The following is a 15893-nucleotide window of genomic DNA, read 5'->3' as shown; positions in this document are numbered from 1 at the left end:
TCATAGAAAACAAAATAACAAACAAAAGATGGTTTCTGTTTGTTTTCAGAACACAGCCATTTTTACTTAACGTGAACTATTTTCACCTTTCTATGATTTGATAATTTTTGTTTAACAGTCTAATGGAGTGGATCATTGTCCCACACTGGAAAAACTTCAAGAGCATTTTGTGAGAATTGTGATATGCAACAGGGAGTGAGTATTAGTTATGATTGTAACTTTGGAGTCAGATAGAACTAGTTCGAGCTGCAGCTCTTCCTGGTCTTGGGGAAGTTACTTAGCATCCTTGAGGCTCAGCCTGTGCCAGTGAACCCATTATCCTGACTTTTAGTGAGGCCCCTCACAAGGCAGACAGATTTCCAGATCTGGGTGGAAAGTGGGTACAGTCCCTTTTGCAGTTAGAGACAGCGGGCTCTATTCACACATGTAAACTAACTGTGCTTGGCCACTTACGGTAATTACTTAGCAAATAGTGAGTTTGCTGAGTTAGATAAAGCATTTACCTGAAAGTCCACAGGGGCTTCCTTGGCAGTCCAGTGGTTAAGACTCCGCTCTTCCACTTCACGGGGCATGGGTTAGATCCCTGGTCGGGGAACTAAGATCCCACATGCCACACAGTGTGGCCAAAAAAAATTAAAAAAGAAAAGAAAGTTTGCAAAAAGTGCATGACTGCTAATGCAGAACCGTCCTACAGTAAGTAACAGAAAAAATCTACTCAGTCATGTGTATACCATAAATTTCTAGGCAGCCTACATGTATCCAGCCTTAAAACATTAATAACCTTTCACAAGTCCTTATTAGAAAATGCTAAAATACCATAAGAGCCTTCCTAAAGCGTGACGTGTCCTGTTGAGCTTTGGAAGGAGACAATGAGATACACTGCCGTGCTTTGAAATATTCACCAACATTGAAGGAAGAAATGCGGCATAGCTTTAGAAAAATAAAGGGTAAGTCTACTTCTTATGGAAACATGAAATGCAGGAAGAGTGAAACCATGTTTTCTTGTAATTTGCGTCCAATATCTGCGTTGATAATGAAATTGGTTTCCTGTGGAGTTTTCTTGGTATTTATTAATTACATTTCCTCAGATGGTATCAGAGGTAAAGCAGCGTATTCTGAATACTGCACTACAGGGCATGCGGCCCCTGTGAAGAGCCAGTACGCTTTCTTTGTTGGTTCACGTGCCAGCAAATGCTACGATAGACTTTAGTCTGCAGGTCTCATCTCATGTCATCTGACTTGTTGGTCAGATCACTTTCATCATTAGTAGCTCCTTACCCACCCTCAGTATTATAAGAAGCCTGGCATTGGTAACAAGAAAGACAAGAGTACTTTATGAAATTACCAGGTTAAAAAAAGGATGCATTAAAGATGCCAGTACAGCCAGAAGCCATCAATTAAATTTAAAAAATTAGTAGAAAGAGAAGGAGCAATGTCACCACCTCTCTGAGCATACTAAAATCTTACATTTCATTGACCAGACTTTGGAAAGCAGACTGAGTTCACATCCCAGTTCAGCCACTTGCTGTGTCATCAGAACCAAAACATTGAACCTCTGTGTACTTGACTTTTTACATCTGCAAAATGACATGAATGATGTTAAATACTCATGATGTTGGGATGCTGAAAGAGACAATCCATGTAAAGCCCTTAGTGTTGAGTCTGCCACCTAGAAACTTTGATAGTATGACTTAGCTTTTATTAGTAGTACCAGCAAATTAACTGAGGAGTCAACCATGTTATAAGTGGAAATAAACCTGTAGCCACAGGCAAGAAGGGGAAATGTTAGTAATTGGCCCTTTAGCATCTACAGTAGAAAGCTTTTTAAACTCTTTCTGAATTCTAGCAGCATCAAACTTTTCTCAGTAGCCACTATGAAACTAGTAAGACAAGAGCAGTGCTTCAGTTGGATGAATGTAGGTTGCTAGGATGGGAAGAGGGCACATGTCATCTGCTATGCTTAGTTTTGGAGGAAAACAATGCAGGTCGCTGCCCCCACAGAGCTTTTGAGAGAAGAAATGATTCGCTTTCCTGCGTGCTATTATAATCTGCTTGCTCTGCCTTCTAAAATACTCGGAACGCTCTGGGCTGCATGACTTAACCAGGCAGAGCCGCCACACCCCCTCCCCCAATGATGGATGGCTTTTCTTCTGTGTTTCCCAGTTCTAAGCTGGACATACCTCCTTCTAATGGGCTCAGTGGGGAAGCTGTCTAATCTTTCACCTGAGCTATTGCACTTTCACCAAAAAGAATGTGACTTTCCCCAACAAAAGAAAACTGAGACAACAATAGCTTCACGACAGGGATACAAAGATGATCACCCAAAGTGAGGAGACCCAGTTTCAAATCAGGAAAACCGCATGCTGCCCTGTTACCCAGAATGACCGGCACTTACATAAACACTATACAGAAACTCTGGGCAAGAGGCAGTGCCCCTAGGACCCAGCATCCAACTCTGCTACAGAGACTCTGCTGTGGATTTCATCCAGAGTAGAACATGGAATTCCAGATCAGGGAAGGAAGGAGGCCAAGAAGAAATGACCTAACAATTTTAGAAAGAAACCCTGAAATGTAATCAAAAGCATTGTTATTTCCATGATAATAAGCCCTTCTGTCAGGTATTACCAAAGAGTGGTCTTAGATGATTGATTTCTTAATACCTAAAAACATAAAATCTCATAATAAAATTCTGAAAGAAGGAGAAATTTAATTCACTCCAACCACGGGAGCCAGAGAGCACTGATCCATAAAGATAGAATGTTTTAGAATGTTTCACAGATAAACAGAAACAAGCTCCACATGTAGCTTAACAATTAATGGCCTGAAACCACAGGCCTCATAGTATAAATGGTTGTTTTGCCACCTGAATTGACAGGGCCTCCATTCATGAAAGAGGAGTCCCTGAATACAGAGATCCCCTTGGAGATAACGTCTGTGGTGATCACTGCCACAACTGATTGAGCCATGGTGTGCTGTGCGTATCGCAGAGTTGTCTCATTGTTGGGAAGGCTGCCGATTCAATACCTTTTGTGAGGAAGACACAGGAAATATAACTGGACCCTCGTTGTTTTTTACATAGCACTTTATCCTTCTCAGAGCACTGGCACATTTATCCACCTGGTGGGATCCTCACAGTGACTCTGGGAGGTAAATAATGTATCATCATTATGTCTCTGATGAAAGAATGTGAGTAGAGGATAATGACTTGCTAAGGGTCACTCAGTAAGTTAGGGCCAGTGCCTGGACTAGAATCTAAAAAAATTCTTTTTTACCACTTTGCTATGCTTTCCTAAGATTCTGTGGGAATGCAAACTCCTTTTACTGGAAAGGACAGCTAGATGGCAGGTGTGGTGGAATGTGGCTGGAAGAGGTGGAAATGGACAGCTGCTTAGAAGAGAAACCTAAAGGGTTCAGTTCTACAGGGAAAGGAAAATTTGGCAATACTAACAAATTGTTTTACAGTCATAAGTGCCAACATGTTAAATGTATGAAACTGTAATAGCCACAGACACACCTGAGTTTGAGTTCTGGCTGTGCCAATTGGGAAGCATACATAGCATAACCTCTTTGAGACTCAGTTTCCTTTCCTGTAAAGTCATGATAACAACTACAGAGTTGTTATGAGGAAAAAGTTAAATAATGTGTGTAAAGTGCACAGCCCAGAGCCTACAATATAATAATAATTCAGTAAAGGTAACAGTTACTAACTAAATAAAATAAGAAAAAATTTTCAGCCTTGCAGTGAGTCAGAAGGCGTAGTAGCCATGTTGAGCATCAGATGACAGTTAAGTCACATGATATTATATCTACTAAGGGTAAATCCATGTACCATTTGGGAGGAAGTTAACAAAGGGGGTTTTAATAATGCAATACATTTAAGTAAGTTAATCCCAAGGTATTATGAAATCTTCCCTGGAGCTCTGCAGAAGCCTGATTTTACCTATAAATTATGAGAAAATAAAGGTGACTGTAGCAACTTCTGTCAGAGAGTTGGAAGGAACGCAGCAGTATTCACATGCGCACATGCATGTACACACACTCACATACACACTCCTCATTACTCCAGCCATAATCATAGTGGCACCTTTGTCTTACTATAAACCAGGTTCCCCTCAAATTCTTGGTTCCAGTCTTGAGGATTCCTTGGAATGAATCCCCTGGTTTGTGTAAAGAGCGACTGTTCAACTTTCTATATGTAAAAAAGTAAAATACATCTTAAGAAAAGTGACTTCTGGGTGTATGTATTTCTGGGTGTTTTAGTCAATCACCTCCCAGAAAAAGAAGCTATTTTGCTATCAAAGAGTTTAGTTGACTAGAAATCAATAACGGAGAGTAACATCTCCATTTCAAAATATAGCTCCTCTTGCATTTTCTGAAATGTGGTACATTTTGATGAAAAACACATGTAGAATCTCCACACTTCCCAGCTTTGAAACTGACTTTCTCAATTATTGCCTATATGGCCTTTCTTCTACTTGACAGTTTTGGAAAGTTTGACCTGACTGATGAGGCCCTTTTCGACTTTCTCACTCTAATAGCAACAGGAATAAAAAAATACCCTAGAAACTTCTGCAACTGCTCTGCTGAATTTGAGAAAAGAGCTCCAAATTAGCTCTCAACTATTTGTAGTGTTGGGGGTATCAGATAAGGTCAATATAAGTAAGGCACCCAAACAAATCAAACTGAAGACTGCTAACTTGGTGGACTTTAAATAACTTAGTGCTTAGTCACTGGAATTAAGCAGCCTATACTTGGAGGCATAGGGAAAGTAAATGCAGATACAATACTTACGTTGATACACATTGATCCGAATTCACTTAAGCAGAGAGGTGCTTTCTGGCTTAATTAAATAAATACCATCTTTACTTCTTTTATTGAAGATATTATAGGAGGTGGGAGTTAGGAAAGTATTGAAGTAAAAGTATTTTATAAAGATGTACGTAATTACCATCAATGTTTTACCCACTTGTTTATTACCTTTACTCAAAACTTTGAAATCAAAGATCTCTGACATTTTCTTAATGGCTATATCCACCCCAGTCCACTCCTGAAAATTTATGAACTTACAAAAATCTCTTCCTCTAATCAGTCAGAAAACATACATTTTTCAGCTCATGTGTTCAGCCTTCATTAGATGTTTGGAGGTGAGGGAATTGGTGGAAAAGAGAAATAGAGTCACGGGACACTATCAAAGGACTAGCAGTCTAGTCTGGAAGAGAAGAAACAACCCAATAGAAATGAAACATGTAAGTAAGATTTCACAATAGTATAGGATCCGTACTAAAATGGTTGATGTAATGTGTGGTTGAGAGAAGATTGGGATAAAGATGGATTTTCTCCAGATTCTCCCATATGTCTTCTTGATTCTGTTCTTGCCAGCTTCAGGCCATCCTATCTCATATCTTCCTTCTTGAGAAATCCTTGATGGCTTTCCAGGGTTCACACTGGAAGGCATGGATCCTTCTCCTCCTTTAAGGCTCATTCCAAATAACTTCTACTGAGACTGCCCTTTGCTGATGACCTGTGTAAAGCCTCTCCCTCATTATTTTCTTAGCATCCAATTTTTGTGCCTTCTTGTGTTATTGAATTTTTTTAATTTAAAATTGTCCTGTTTGTTTTCTTATATTTTCTGTTTTATTTCAAATATACTGAAAGTTCTAAGAAGGTGGAACCCATGGCTGTCTTATGTATTTTGGTATGAACACCTTATGTGGTACCTGGTAAATTGTTGTTACTCAATACATATTTTTTGAAATTTTTATATTAATTTTTTCTACTTGATTTTATTTTTTCCTTTTTTCCCATCTCCATTCATTAACCAATGATAACAGCTTGGCATGCATCTTTCACCATGTTCCTATGAACATATATAAATATAGGGTTGTTTTTCTCTCTTGCCATAGAAAAATAGAAGCACACTCTATGAATTAAATTTGGTTTTCTACTTTCTAATGTAGTATGGACATCTTTTAGGTCAACAGAATTTTCTGTAATTCCTATTTTTAACTCTGTTAAAATTCTAGGCTATAAGTGTACCGTAATTAAGGGTGTCCAATAAATTATGCAATTATGGCTGAATAATTTATTCAACCATAACCCTGTTAACAAGCATTTAAGTTGTCCTTTTTTCTTTTCTCCTCAAAATGTGATAACAAGCATCCTGTATTTATATATCTGCATGCTGGTGTATTTAATTCTTTAGACTATATTCTCAAACTGAGATTGCTTGATTAAAATATTTGTGTATTTTTTAACTTTACTATTGTAAATTTCAAACATATAATAAATTGGAAGGCATTGTATAATGAACTCACATGCTCCCATCAGCCAGCTGCAATTTAATCCTTTTAAATTTTGATAGATGTTACTAGATTACTTTCTAAAAATTATTGAGGAATTCATATTCTCACCAGCACAACTGTCTGTTTCCCAAGCACATGTTCTAACCAAATTGTCACTATTTCTTTAATTCTACTTTATTCCTCCAATATTGCTGGCCAAAAAAAAAAAAAAGAAAAACCCTCCTTATTTTATTTTGACTTCCATTCTAGTGAAATTGAGCATCTTGTCCTACATTTATCACCCATATAGATCTTCTATTCTCCACTTGCTTGTCTGTATTTTTGTCCATTTTTCTAGTGGGTTTTTGCCTTTTTCTATAGCAATTGATACATGCTTTGTAGATTTTATAGGTGTTAACTCTTGGTTTGTCGTATGTACTACAGATGTTTCTCCTCTCCTTTCTCTTCTGCATTTTCACTCTGTTAGTGACACCTTTTTCCACGTAAAATTGTTATTATTTATGGAGTCAAATGTGATTATCTTTTGATATATGGCTTCATTCCATGGACTATGATCTCTGTAAGTTTCAGGTCCACCTTCAAATTTCTTCTCACTTTCCCCCAAAACTCAATATGCTGCCACCACTCTGGCATTCGTTTAGTTCCTGAAAAGCAAACTCCTTTCTTCCTCAAAGTCATTCCACATGTGGTTCCTACTGATTAGAAGATTCTTCTGCCCACTTTTCACTGGCCTACTCTCCACTGATTTTCCACGTCTCAGCATAAATGTTACAAGCTCAGAAAGGTCTATCTGACTCCCCAGTCTAAATCAGAAACCTCTGTTCTACTCCTGCATGGTACTTACCATTTTCCTTCATTACACATGTTCCGGTTATTGGTTTAAGCCTAACTGTGTGATTTTTGTTGTATGTCTCTTTCCCTCATTATATTTCAGGGTCCATGAGGGCAGACGTCAAGTGTGTTTGGTTAACTCCTCTACCCCCAGGACCTAGTATAGTCCCTGGAACATAACTATAGCTCACCATATAATTGATTGACAGCAGGAGTGAATATTCTTAGCAAAAACATCACAAAAGATGGAGTATTTAAGCTAAGTCTTGAGAAATAAGTAATATTCAGCCAGGCTAGAAAAAAAAAAGGGCATATGAGTCAGGCATGAAGGTAGAACTTTTATTGGTGTATGGGAACTGGGAGATGGCAATAAAATTATGACTGTCACTTTCTTTGAGAGAAATGGAAGACAAACTTGAGTAGGTAGCTGCGGCCAGACCATGAAGAGCTGTGAGAACAGTAGTCACATTGTTACTTTAGTAAACACCATGACAATTTCAAGGATTCTAATAAGACCTTATGGGCACAATGACCATGTAAAAAGTCTATGAAGCTTGTAGATGACTAAGCTGTGGACACATAGCCGTGATCTTATGGCTTCCTCAGAGATGAGGGAGAATGTGTATTCCTCTGTCTATTTTCAGTGTCATCAATGTCACACATGATGTGATTGTCCATTGCCTTTTCTGTTCCACGTGGTGCCATCTGAGGTAGCAGCCGTCCTAGTTGGTACTCCCTGTCCTCCAGGCACACTCTGAATTCTGTGTTTTGCACCCCTTCTCATGCAACACCTGGATATCTGGTGAAGAAAATGGTCCTCTCAATCCCACAGCGGTGGCCCCTGCATTTCCCTTCATACACGTGACTTGGTGGCTTTGATAGTAGCAGAGGAAAATGTTAGTCCCAGCAGCCAGGCAGGTAGTAAAGGCTTATTGATTTCCAAGTTCTATCTGAATCTCCTTTCTGAATCTCCAGTTGATTGGGTAGGGGTTGAGATGTATCAGGCATGACCTCCTTCAAGCCATTTGTTTGACCTGCAGTAGCAAACATCAAAATGTGCAGGGCATGGGTGGAGCTGGTGAGCAGGGAAGGATTTGAAACATCCACATTCAGGCATTCATCACCTCTCAGAAAACCACAGTGTGAGTTGAAATGAATGCATATCATATAAATCACTGCCTACCTGCTTTCCTGCAACTGTGGTACTTAAACGTGCATTCTTATGAGTGATTACATCATAATTGTTTCTTTTGGCCTATGTTGTATTGTAACACAAAAATGAAAATAATAATAATTTTCTTTTTTGATGATGGGGAAAATAATTGTGCTCATCTCAATTCACAAACACCACAGGGGCCTACAATTCCAATTTTCTTTTCACAGTATTAGTAAAACTGTGTACTGGAAAAGGCAAATCTTCCCTTATAAATCTGAAACCATTTTCAAGGCTAGCTTAGAATTATAATGACTTCCACATCTATTAAGACACAGTGCAGAACTATGATCTAATGGGATCATTTTAGGCAATTCTTTTTCTTCATTGGGGTGGAGACAAATTTTAAATTGATTACTTTTAGTTTAATCTATGGTAAAACCAGAAAGACTGGTCAAAGACTTTTAAGTGAGAAAAAAGATTAAGTAAATGCATCTTTCCAATAGTTTTTTAAAAGGATTATTGTAAGGCAGGTGGTCTAATAATTTTAGGGTAGCAGAATGATATATGTTGAGTATAATGTTTTATGACCCTTTATCTACCCCTCCTGGTCTGAAATATATAACTCAAGATCCAATTTTTTTTGTCATTGGTATATTTTATTCTTTATTATTTCTTAATATTGATAATCTCTTACACTTCTTTTTTTTCTTAAAGCTTAAAAGCTGAATTTTCCTTGTTATCAGTGTATAGTGAAACTCTTGCTTCATCCTTGATGTGACAGGGTCATGGCTGATGATGTCCCTATACACTAACAGTCTATATTGAAGAAATAAAACCAGCAATACAAATGGCCTGGAAACAACCTTCTCACCCTGCAAAGCTAAGTTTGGAAACAACATAAATATAATAAGATTGCAGTGAAAGAATAGCTCATCCAAGTATACAAAATAGTTTCATAAAAGTGACAATTTGATAAAAAGAACATCTGATGACATGGTTATTGCCTTGGTAAACTCGTCATCGGAAATACAAGGTTCCACCACTCACTGAACCCTCATTTTATGTAACAGGAATTAGGACTTTAAGCATCGTTTCACGTGTAAAACATTATGTAAAAACGTAAATCAAGAGCAGGTTTGCTTTTGAATAACAATATTTGATTGCTATGTTTCTAATCTCAGAATGGAAAGAAAGAATAACCAAAGGATGTCAGATGCTTTCCCTTGCACAGTGAAGCCACTTTGGAAAAATTCATTAATATTCAAAAATTTATCTTTCAAAAATGCAGAGTTATTTTAGAACTTCAGTTGTGAATCATCTTGCTGAGTCAATGAGGGCTTTATTCTCCCATGTGCACAGACTGTGGTTATGACCAGACACAATCAAACAGTGGCAAACTGGTAAATAGAGGCTCCAGTGCAAAGCTGAACGGCCTAATGTGCTCCTCATCTTCCCTGCTTCATAATCAAAGTTTTTTGAAATTGGTAATAAAACATTTGATAAAGCATAGAATTTTATTCTTAAACAAATTTAGAAAGTTAAATTTTAAAGTAAAGCAGACCCATATAAAGCACCAAGGCTGTGTTCTAATGAAACAATCACATTGAGACCTTTTTTTTTTTTGCCATAAGGACAATTTTTTTTTTTTTTTTTTTTTTTGCGGTATGCGGGCCTCTCTCTGTTGTGGCCTCTCCCGTTGCGGAGCACAGGCTCCGGACGCGCAGGCTCAGTGGCCATGGCTCACGGGCCCAGCCGCTCCGTGGCATGTGGGATCCTCCTGGACCGGGGCATGAACCCACGTCCCCTGCATCGGTAGTCGGACTCTCAACCACTGCGCCACCAGGGAAGCCCGCCATAGGGACAATTTTAAAGTGTGATGTGAAATCAGGAACTTAGCAATAAGTTTTGTCCCTCATTGAACACCCGGCTGAGTAATGTACCAACTCGAAGAGGCAGAGTCCTGACCCCCGCTGGCCTGGCCTTCTTCCTTTGCTAAATGGGGAGGGACACACCAACTCTGCTCTCCAAGGGCCACCTACAGGGATATCAAGAGCAGGGGGAGGGGTGCAGAGAAGAGGTAGCAAGGGGGAAGAAGTAGGAGAAAGAATAGGCAGGAGCATGGCGTGGGTGACCAAGGACCAAAGGAGCTGGTAAGAAGTAAGACTTGCCACGTGGTCCTCTCCACTCTGTTGTATAGCCAGTGTGTCTCTTAAACATGTTTGTTCTATGGTATTTCTTAACTGGATCTAAATTAGTTCCTATTTGGGGAAATCATGTTCTTTCACAGATACAGTGCCAAGGACTATCAAAAATAAAGAAAGAATGTACATCAGAACGATTTCTTTTTCTGTGGTGGTAGTTTTAAAATAACTATTCAGCAAGTTTAAGGATAAGTTAAAATTTTAAATATTTCACTTTTTAACTTTTTTGTGCAGAGCAACAAATGGGTTTATTATTCTTTTTATGTGACAAGGCCCTGGAATATGTCTTTTACCCTTACTGTACACTCTTTACAATGAATTATTACCTGATATGAGTAAATTGGTTTAGGGTATCATGTGGAAATATGTTAATAACTGTCCTAGTACCTGAGAGACTATTCCTTTCTAAGTAATCAGAGAAATAATTCGACAATGAAAAACAAGAAAATTCATAGAGCTAGCTTATAATATTCTTGATAAATCTGGGCCAAAGCAGGCCATATGGAAAATTAGAGACCATCAGATCTTGCCAGATATTTGAGAGAGAGAGAGATAGAAAGAGAGAGAATTCAAATAAATTTTTATCTGTCCTTAAGATAACACTATCTGTACACAAGTCCCAGAAATATTTCCATCGCCATTTGGCTGAGAAGTGCCTTATATGAAAGAGGTTATAACCCTTGTGACAGCCTTTTGTCCTCACCACTATTATCAGTAGCTTTTGAGTCATTTAGGCAAAAATCAAAGGCCTTCATATTGCCATTAAGGTGTGCACGTGCACTTTCCCCACATGTAGTAGACCTGCCACTACCAATCTTTCTCTCTGAGGGGTATGTGATGACTGGTATCCTTCAGTAAAATGAAGATAGAATTACATGGGAAATTTTTGATTAAGTAAAAATCTATTATTATAGTGTTCACATAAACTATGTGTAATTCATGATGATTTATTTTATTTTATGAATCATTAAAATAGGGTATATAGGCCTAAACCCTTAGGATATTTCATCTACTCTACTTTTTTTCTACTTTTTTTTTTTTTTTTTTTTGCTAGCCAGCTAGGCTGAAGTCAAAGTATGGGTGGAGCTGAATACTTGCCCATTTCCAGTTACACCGATAACATGCAAATGCCTTTGCTTATTCTTTGCCCATCATCAGTCGGTCCTATTGAAGTTTTCCATTGATCTGGGCTCCTTGTACCTCTGAGCCCCATGTGATGAATAGGCTACATTAGCTTAGCTTTACTTACAAATCACTTAACTTTTGACTATTCAGAGACTTACTGCTAATTTATACCTGTTCCATTCTTTCAGCACCTCTCTTATATTCTCTTTTACCTGTTTTTTAAGTGTTCTCATCACTGCTAAAACAAAGAAAGGGAGACAGAGTGAAAGTAACATTTAGTTAATTTATTTGTTTTTTAGCACTGCTGAGAAACAAACACTTGTAGATTTTTAAAAATTATTTAGAATGTCTTGATTTAGTTTACTAGGAAGTGTAAAGAGAATGCAAAATACTCAAATCCATGAGATATAAGAATTGCTTATGGAGGTTTCTGATTAAATTCCTTTCTTCATATTGTCATGAATGATGAAGAGATGACTGTATTTTTTAATAAAAAATATTAACCAAATTATATAAGAAGGCATTTAGCCTTTTTAGCCATTTATGCTATTATCTACATTTAAATTAATATGAAATTCCTCAGAGATTTTTCAGTGATCATCAAAATAAACCATTAATGACAGTCAATATGGGAACCACATTTATAATTCATGAAAATATTTACATTTCTCTAGCCTTTTATTGCACATCTGGGAGAGATGTCCCATTAACCCTTAAGTGTATAAATACTTCTGATCTTAGTACAGAAGTTAAGAAAATTATCACTTAGCTTTCAGATTGGAAGCATAAACAGAAAAAAAATTGTTAAATAATCAGATATGGAAGCAATTGCATATTCCAAATAGACCTAAAATAATACCTGTGGTGGTTATTAATTTTTAATGTGAATCAGGGGAAAAAAGGGATAAAATGTTTCATTATTGGGTTTGTGGAGGGTTTTTTTGGTAGGCTAGTTTTATGATATTTAGAATCTTTGTTTATATATGGGTTACAGAGATGTTTCAGGCCTGCACGCAAAGCAACCTTTTGGCTGGAGTTGCAAAAAAGACAAGTATTTTCCTTAAACAGGAGGCATTTCTCAAATGGCTCTATGGCAAAATGGAAGCGTTTGAGGCTTTGCTTTGGTCTTTGTAATCTCATTCTGATTTTACCACCAGTTTGGTTTTGGTGTGCTCCTTCTACAGTTGTGAAAACATATCAGAACTATCTGAGCTGATAAAAATAAAATTAAAATTCTTTGATAAGATGGTCCATTTACAATACCAATTCCTAAATGGAAAAAAGACGACATATATATTCTTAGTTTAGAAAATGTAAACCCTACATTCCATTAAAACTCTCAAGTCTGACTATCATGAGCTACCTATACGATTAGGATTTTTTCTCCATTCTCCCCATTCTTTTCTGACAGACAAAGTGAGCTAATTATGAAAATGTGTTTAAAATGAAAGCATTCTATCAGGTGTGGGGAAATGATTTAGGTAATATTTAAATAAAACCCCTTTTCCAGCTCTTGAGAGACCATGGTAAAAGAATGCCCCACAAAATGAGCAAGTAGAAAGTTGGCATTTAGTGAAAGTTAGCAGCTGAGCTAATTGGCAGACTTTGGCAAAGATGACTGTATTTGAGAGAGAAAGTGCCGCCTTTGGTTTGTCGGGTAGTGACAGAGTTCCTGCAGTAGGTTCTCTTCTTCTTGAGAGGAAATTAATTTCCTGTAATCAAACGCTGTGGATTATAGTCTTTGTCTCCTTCTGCCTTAGCCACAGAAGCAACTCCAAGGCTTTTGTATCCAACAACATTACATGAGCTTTTGTAAAACAAGCAGGGATACATTCAGCATACAAAGGTTTCACGGGCTACATTTTGTAGCTCCAGAACAAATGGCTGCTTTGAGAGCTATTCCTTTGTAAGTGACTATATTTGTAAGGCTTTATTTGGGGAAGGAAAGGAAAGTGACGGCAAGAAACCCACATTTAGGCAGATGAAATCTTGGTGATGTTTGAAAATCGAATTACAAAGCAGCATAGTGCTATATGGTAGGAAAATGATTCCCAGTAACCAATAGGAACCTTTGTAGAAATATAAAAAAATAGGGACTTCCCTGGTGGTCCAGTGGTTAAGACTGTGCACTCCCAATGCAGGGGGCACGTGTTCAACCCCTGCTCAGGGAACTAAAATCCCACATGCCGCATAGCACGGCCAAAAAAGAAAAAAGCCTCTTGCTTAGCCACCCGGAGCACCGTTGAAGAGTTTAAGGGTTAGTGGGTATAAAAAAGAAATCCCCCTCCCTATCGGCAGGGGGGAAATATATATATATATATATATATATAAAATTACTAGTGATAGTGAAATAAAAGTACCATTTTAACTTTTTTGAACTGTTCAGTTTCTGGTGTGTGTATATATACACACACACACACCTTCCACATACACACACTATTTATGCAATCTTGAGATTATCTAAGTTCATTATGCATAATTTACAAAGGATAACATTTTGAAAATTATAGCATTTTTAATTCATTACATCTGAAAAGTTATCTTTTTTCTGTAAGACAAGGGAGAGGATGGAGATTCAGAGAAAGAGAGAAAACACAATCCTTAGAGAAAAATAACCTGTGATCAGAGATGGGATAGAATCTTATCTCTCTACAGCTCCTTTTCTTTTAAATAATAATAATAATAAATTTATTACGTAGTGGAAGAGAGCCGCTCTCCCCTCCTGCTATCTATAAACTAAATCCCAGGACTTTTCTCCCCACCTGTGGTCAGTTTCAGTGCCCGACTAGGCCTTGGAGAAAATAGTAATGCCCCCGTGATCCATTTCTTGTACCCAAGGAAGAACTTTATACTTTGGAAAGATTGAATGAGGGTTTGTCAGTTAAATAAAAGTGGGGCAGCCAGTCCTTTATTTATGATCATCTACTAGGTACTGAATTTTGACTCAAAACCAGTCTAGATGGTCTTTAAAGTATTTAAAAATATTTTCTTACTTTCTCCTCTCAAATTTAGTTTCGGTGATCACTCAACCACTGCCAGTGAATGAATAACATACACACATACTGATGTTAACAAATAAACCTCCAACAGGAAAGAAAATTAGTTGTTTTAGTTTGTAAAATTGTGACTAAAATAACACTTTTAAAAGTAGGCAATTAGACTATTAAAAGTGCCTGGATTATCTTTTTGTTCAACACTGTATTCATTGCAATAGGAGGCAATACAATTTCTGAAGTAATCCTAAATTTAGCTATCTTGTTCCAGTCTAGAGTGAACCGTAAGCGTTTTGTATCAACATCAATTCGATTCTTAAAATGATAATCTCTAATATTATAGGGTAGAGTCATTATAATGTTATGATTTTATCCTCCATGTTGGGTTTATTGTTTTTCACCTAACACATCAACATGGCCCTTTAGAACTACATGGAGCTTATTTGGAGCTACACTTAGAAGAACCTGTTAACAAAATCGATCTGTGAAAAAGAAAAGATGGCAACAGATCTCTGTCGCAGTGCTTTGATTCACAGTCCCTAGTTTTTAGTGACCAAGAGGAATAGGAATTGCTACACTTAGCAACAGTATCCTTTTCCTAGAGCAGTTGATGCTATTCCATTAGGCCTGGAAATAGACGGTAAATGTAACTCTCTGGCATTCAGGAAACTCCATAATCACTTGGTGTTTTTCTTCCGCCCTCTTTCCTACAGCCAACCCAACCCGGGCAGGCGGGAGAGAGCCATACCCAGGCTCAGCAGAAGTGATTCGGGAGTCCAGCAGCACCACGGGCATGGTTGTGGGGATCGTAGCCGCTGCCGCCCTGTGCATCCTCATCCTCCTCTACGCCATGTACAAATACAGAAACCGGGATGAAGGCTCATACCACGTGGATGAGAGTCGAAACTACATCAGTAACTCAGCACAGTCCAATGGGGCTGTAGTAAAGGAGAAACAACCCAGCAGTGCGAAAAGCGCCAACAAAAACAAGAAAAACAAGGATAAAGAGTATTACGTCTGATCCCAAGATCTGAAGGACCCTTGTATAGAAATAGTCTTCATTTTATCTGAGACATAATATAAACTTATTTACTTTCCTTTTTATGAAGCACATAAAAAAGAAGACAGGGAATGCAATCAGGAAGGAAAGACTGTTTTTAAAAAATAAAAACAAGTATCTCATGCTCTTGTTTCTCCAAAAAAGAAAAAAAAAAAAAAAGCAGAGGTCAATAAATTCCCTAACATCCACAGTGTTTTAATTTACTCTGCCTGTCTTTATGTTGCT

The 15893-nt window shown here is 37.7% G+C and overlaps 1 protein-coding gene across 39 annotated transcripts in view; it reads left to right on the top strand.

The window, feature by feature from the left end:
• The window catches only part of NRXN1 (neurexin 1), a gene marked incomplete at both ends in the record, with an annotated part of 1125847 nt that extends 1110218 nt beyond the window's left edge, over positions 1 to 15629 (top strand). For all 39 annotated transcript variants that reach the window (XM_082643223.1, XM_082643222.1, XM_082643212.1 and 36 more), the window contains one exon: positions 15322 to 15629. In XM_082643223.1, the coding sequence (XP_082499349.1) occupies positions 15322 to 15629 (308 nt within the window). The remainder of the gene's footprint in view (positions 1 to 15321) is intronic.
• Between the last annotated feature and the right edge of the window lie 264 nt (positions 15630 to 15893).

This window comes from Mesoplodon mirus (genome assembly GCF_964341445.2).
Source record: "Mesoplodon mirus genome assembly, chromosome: 14".
Classification (NCBI taxonomy): domain Eukaryota; kingdom Metazoa; phylum Chordata; class Mammalia; order Artiodactyla; family Ziphiidae; genus Mesoplodon; species Mesoplodon mirus.
Note: the sequence above shows the minus strand (reverse complement) of the source record. Positions and strands in the feature narration are given on the sequence as shown.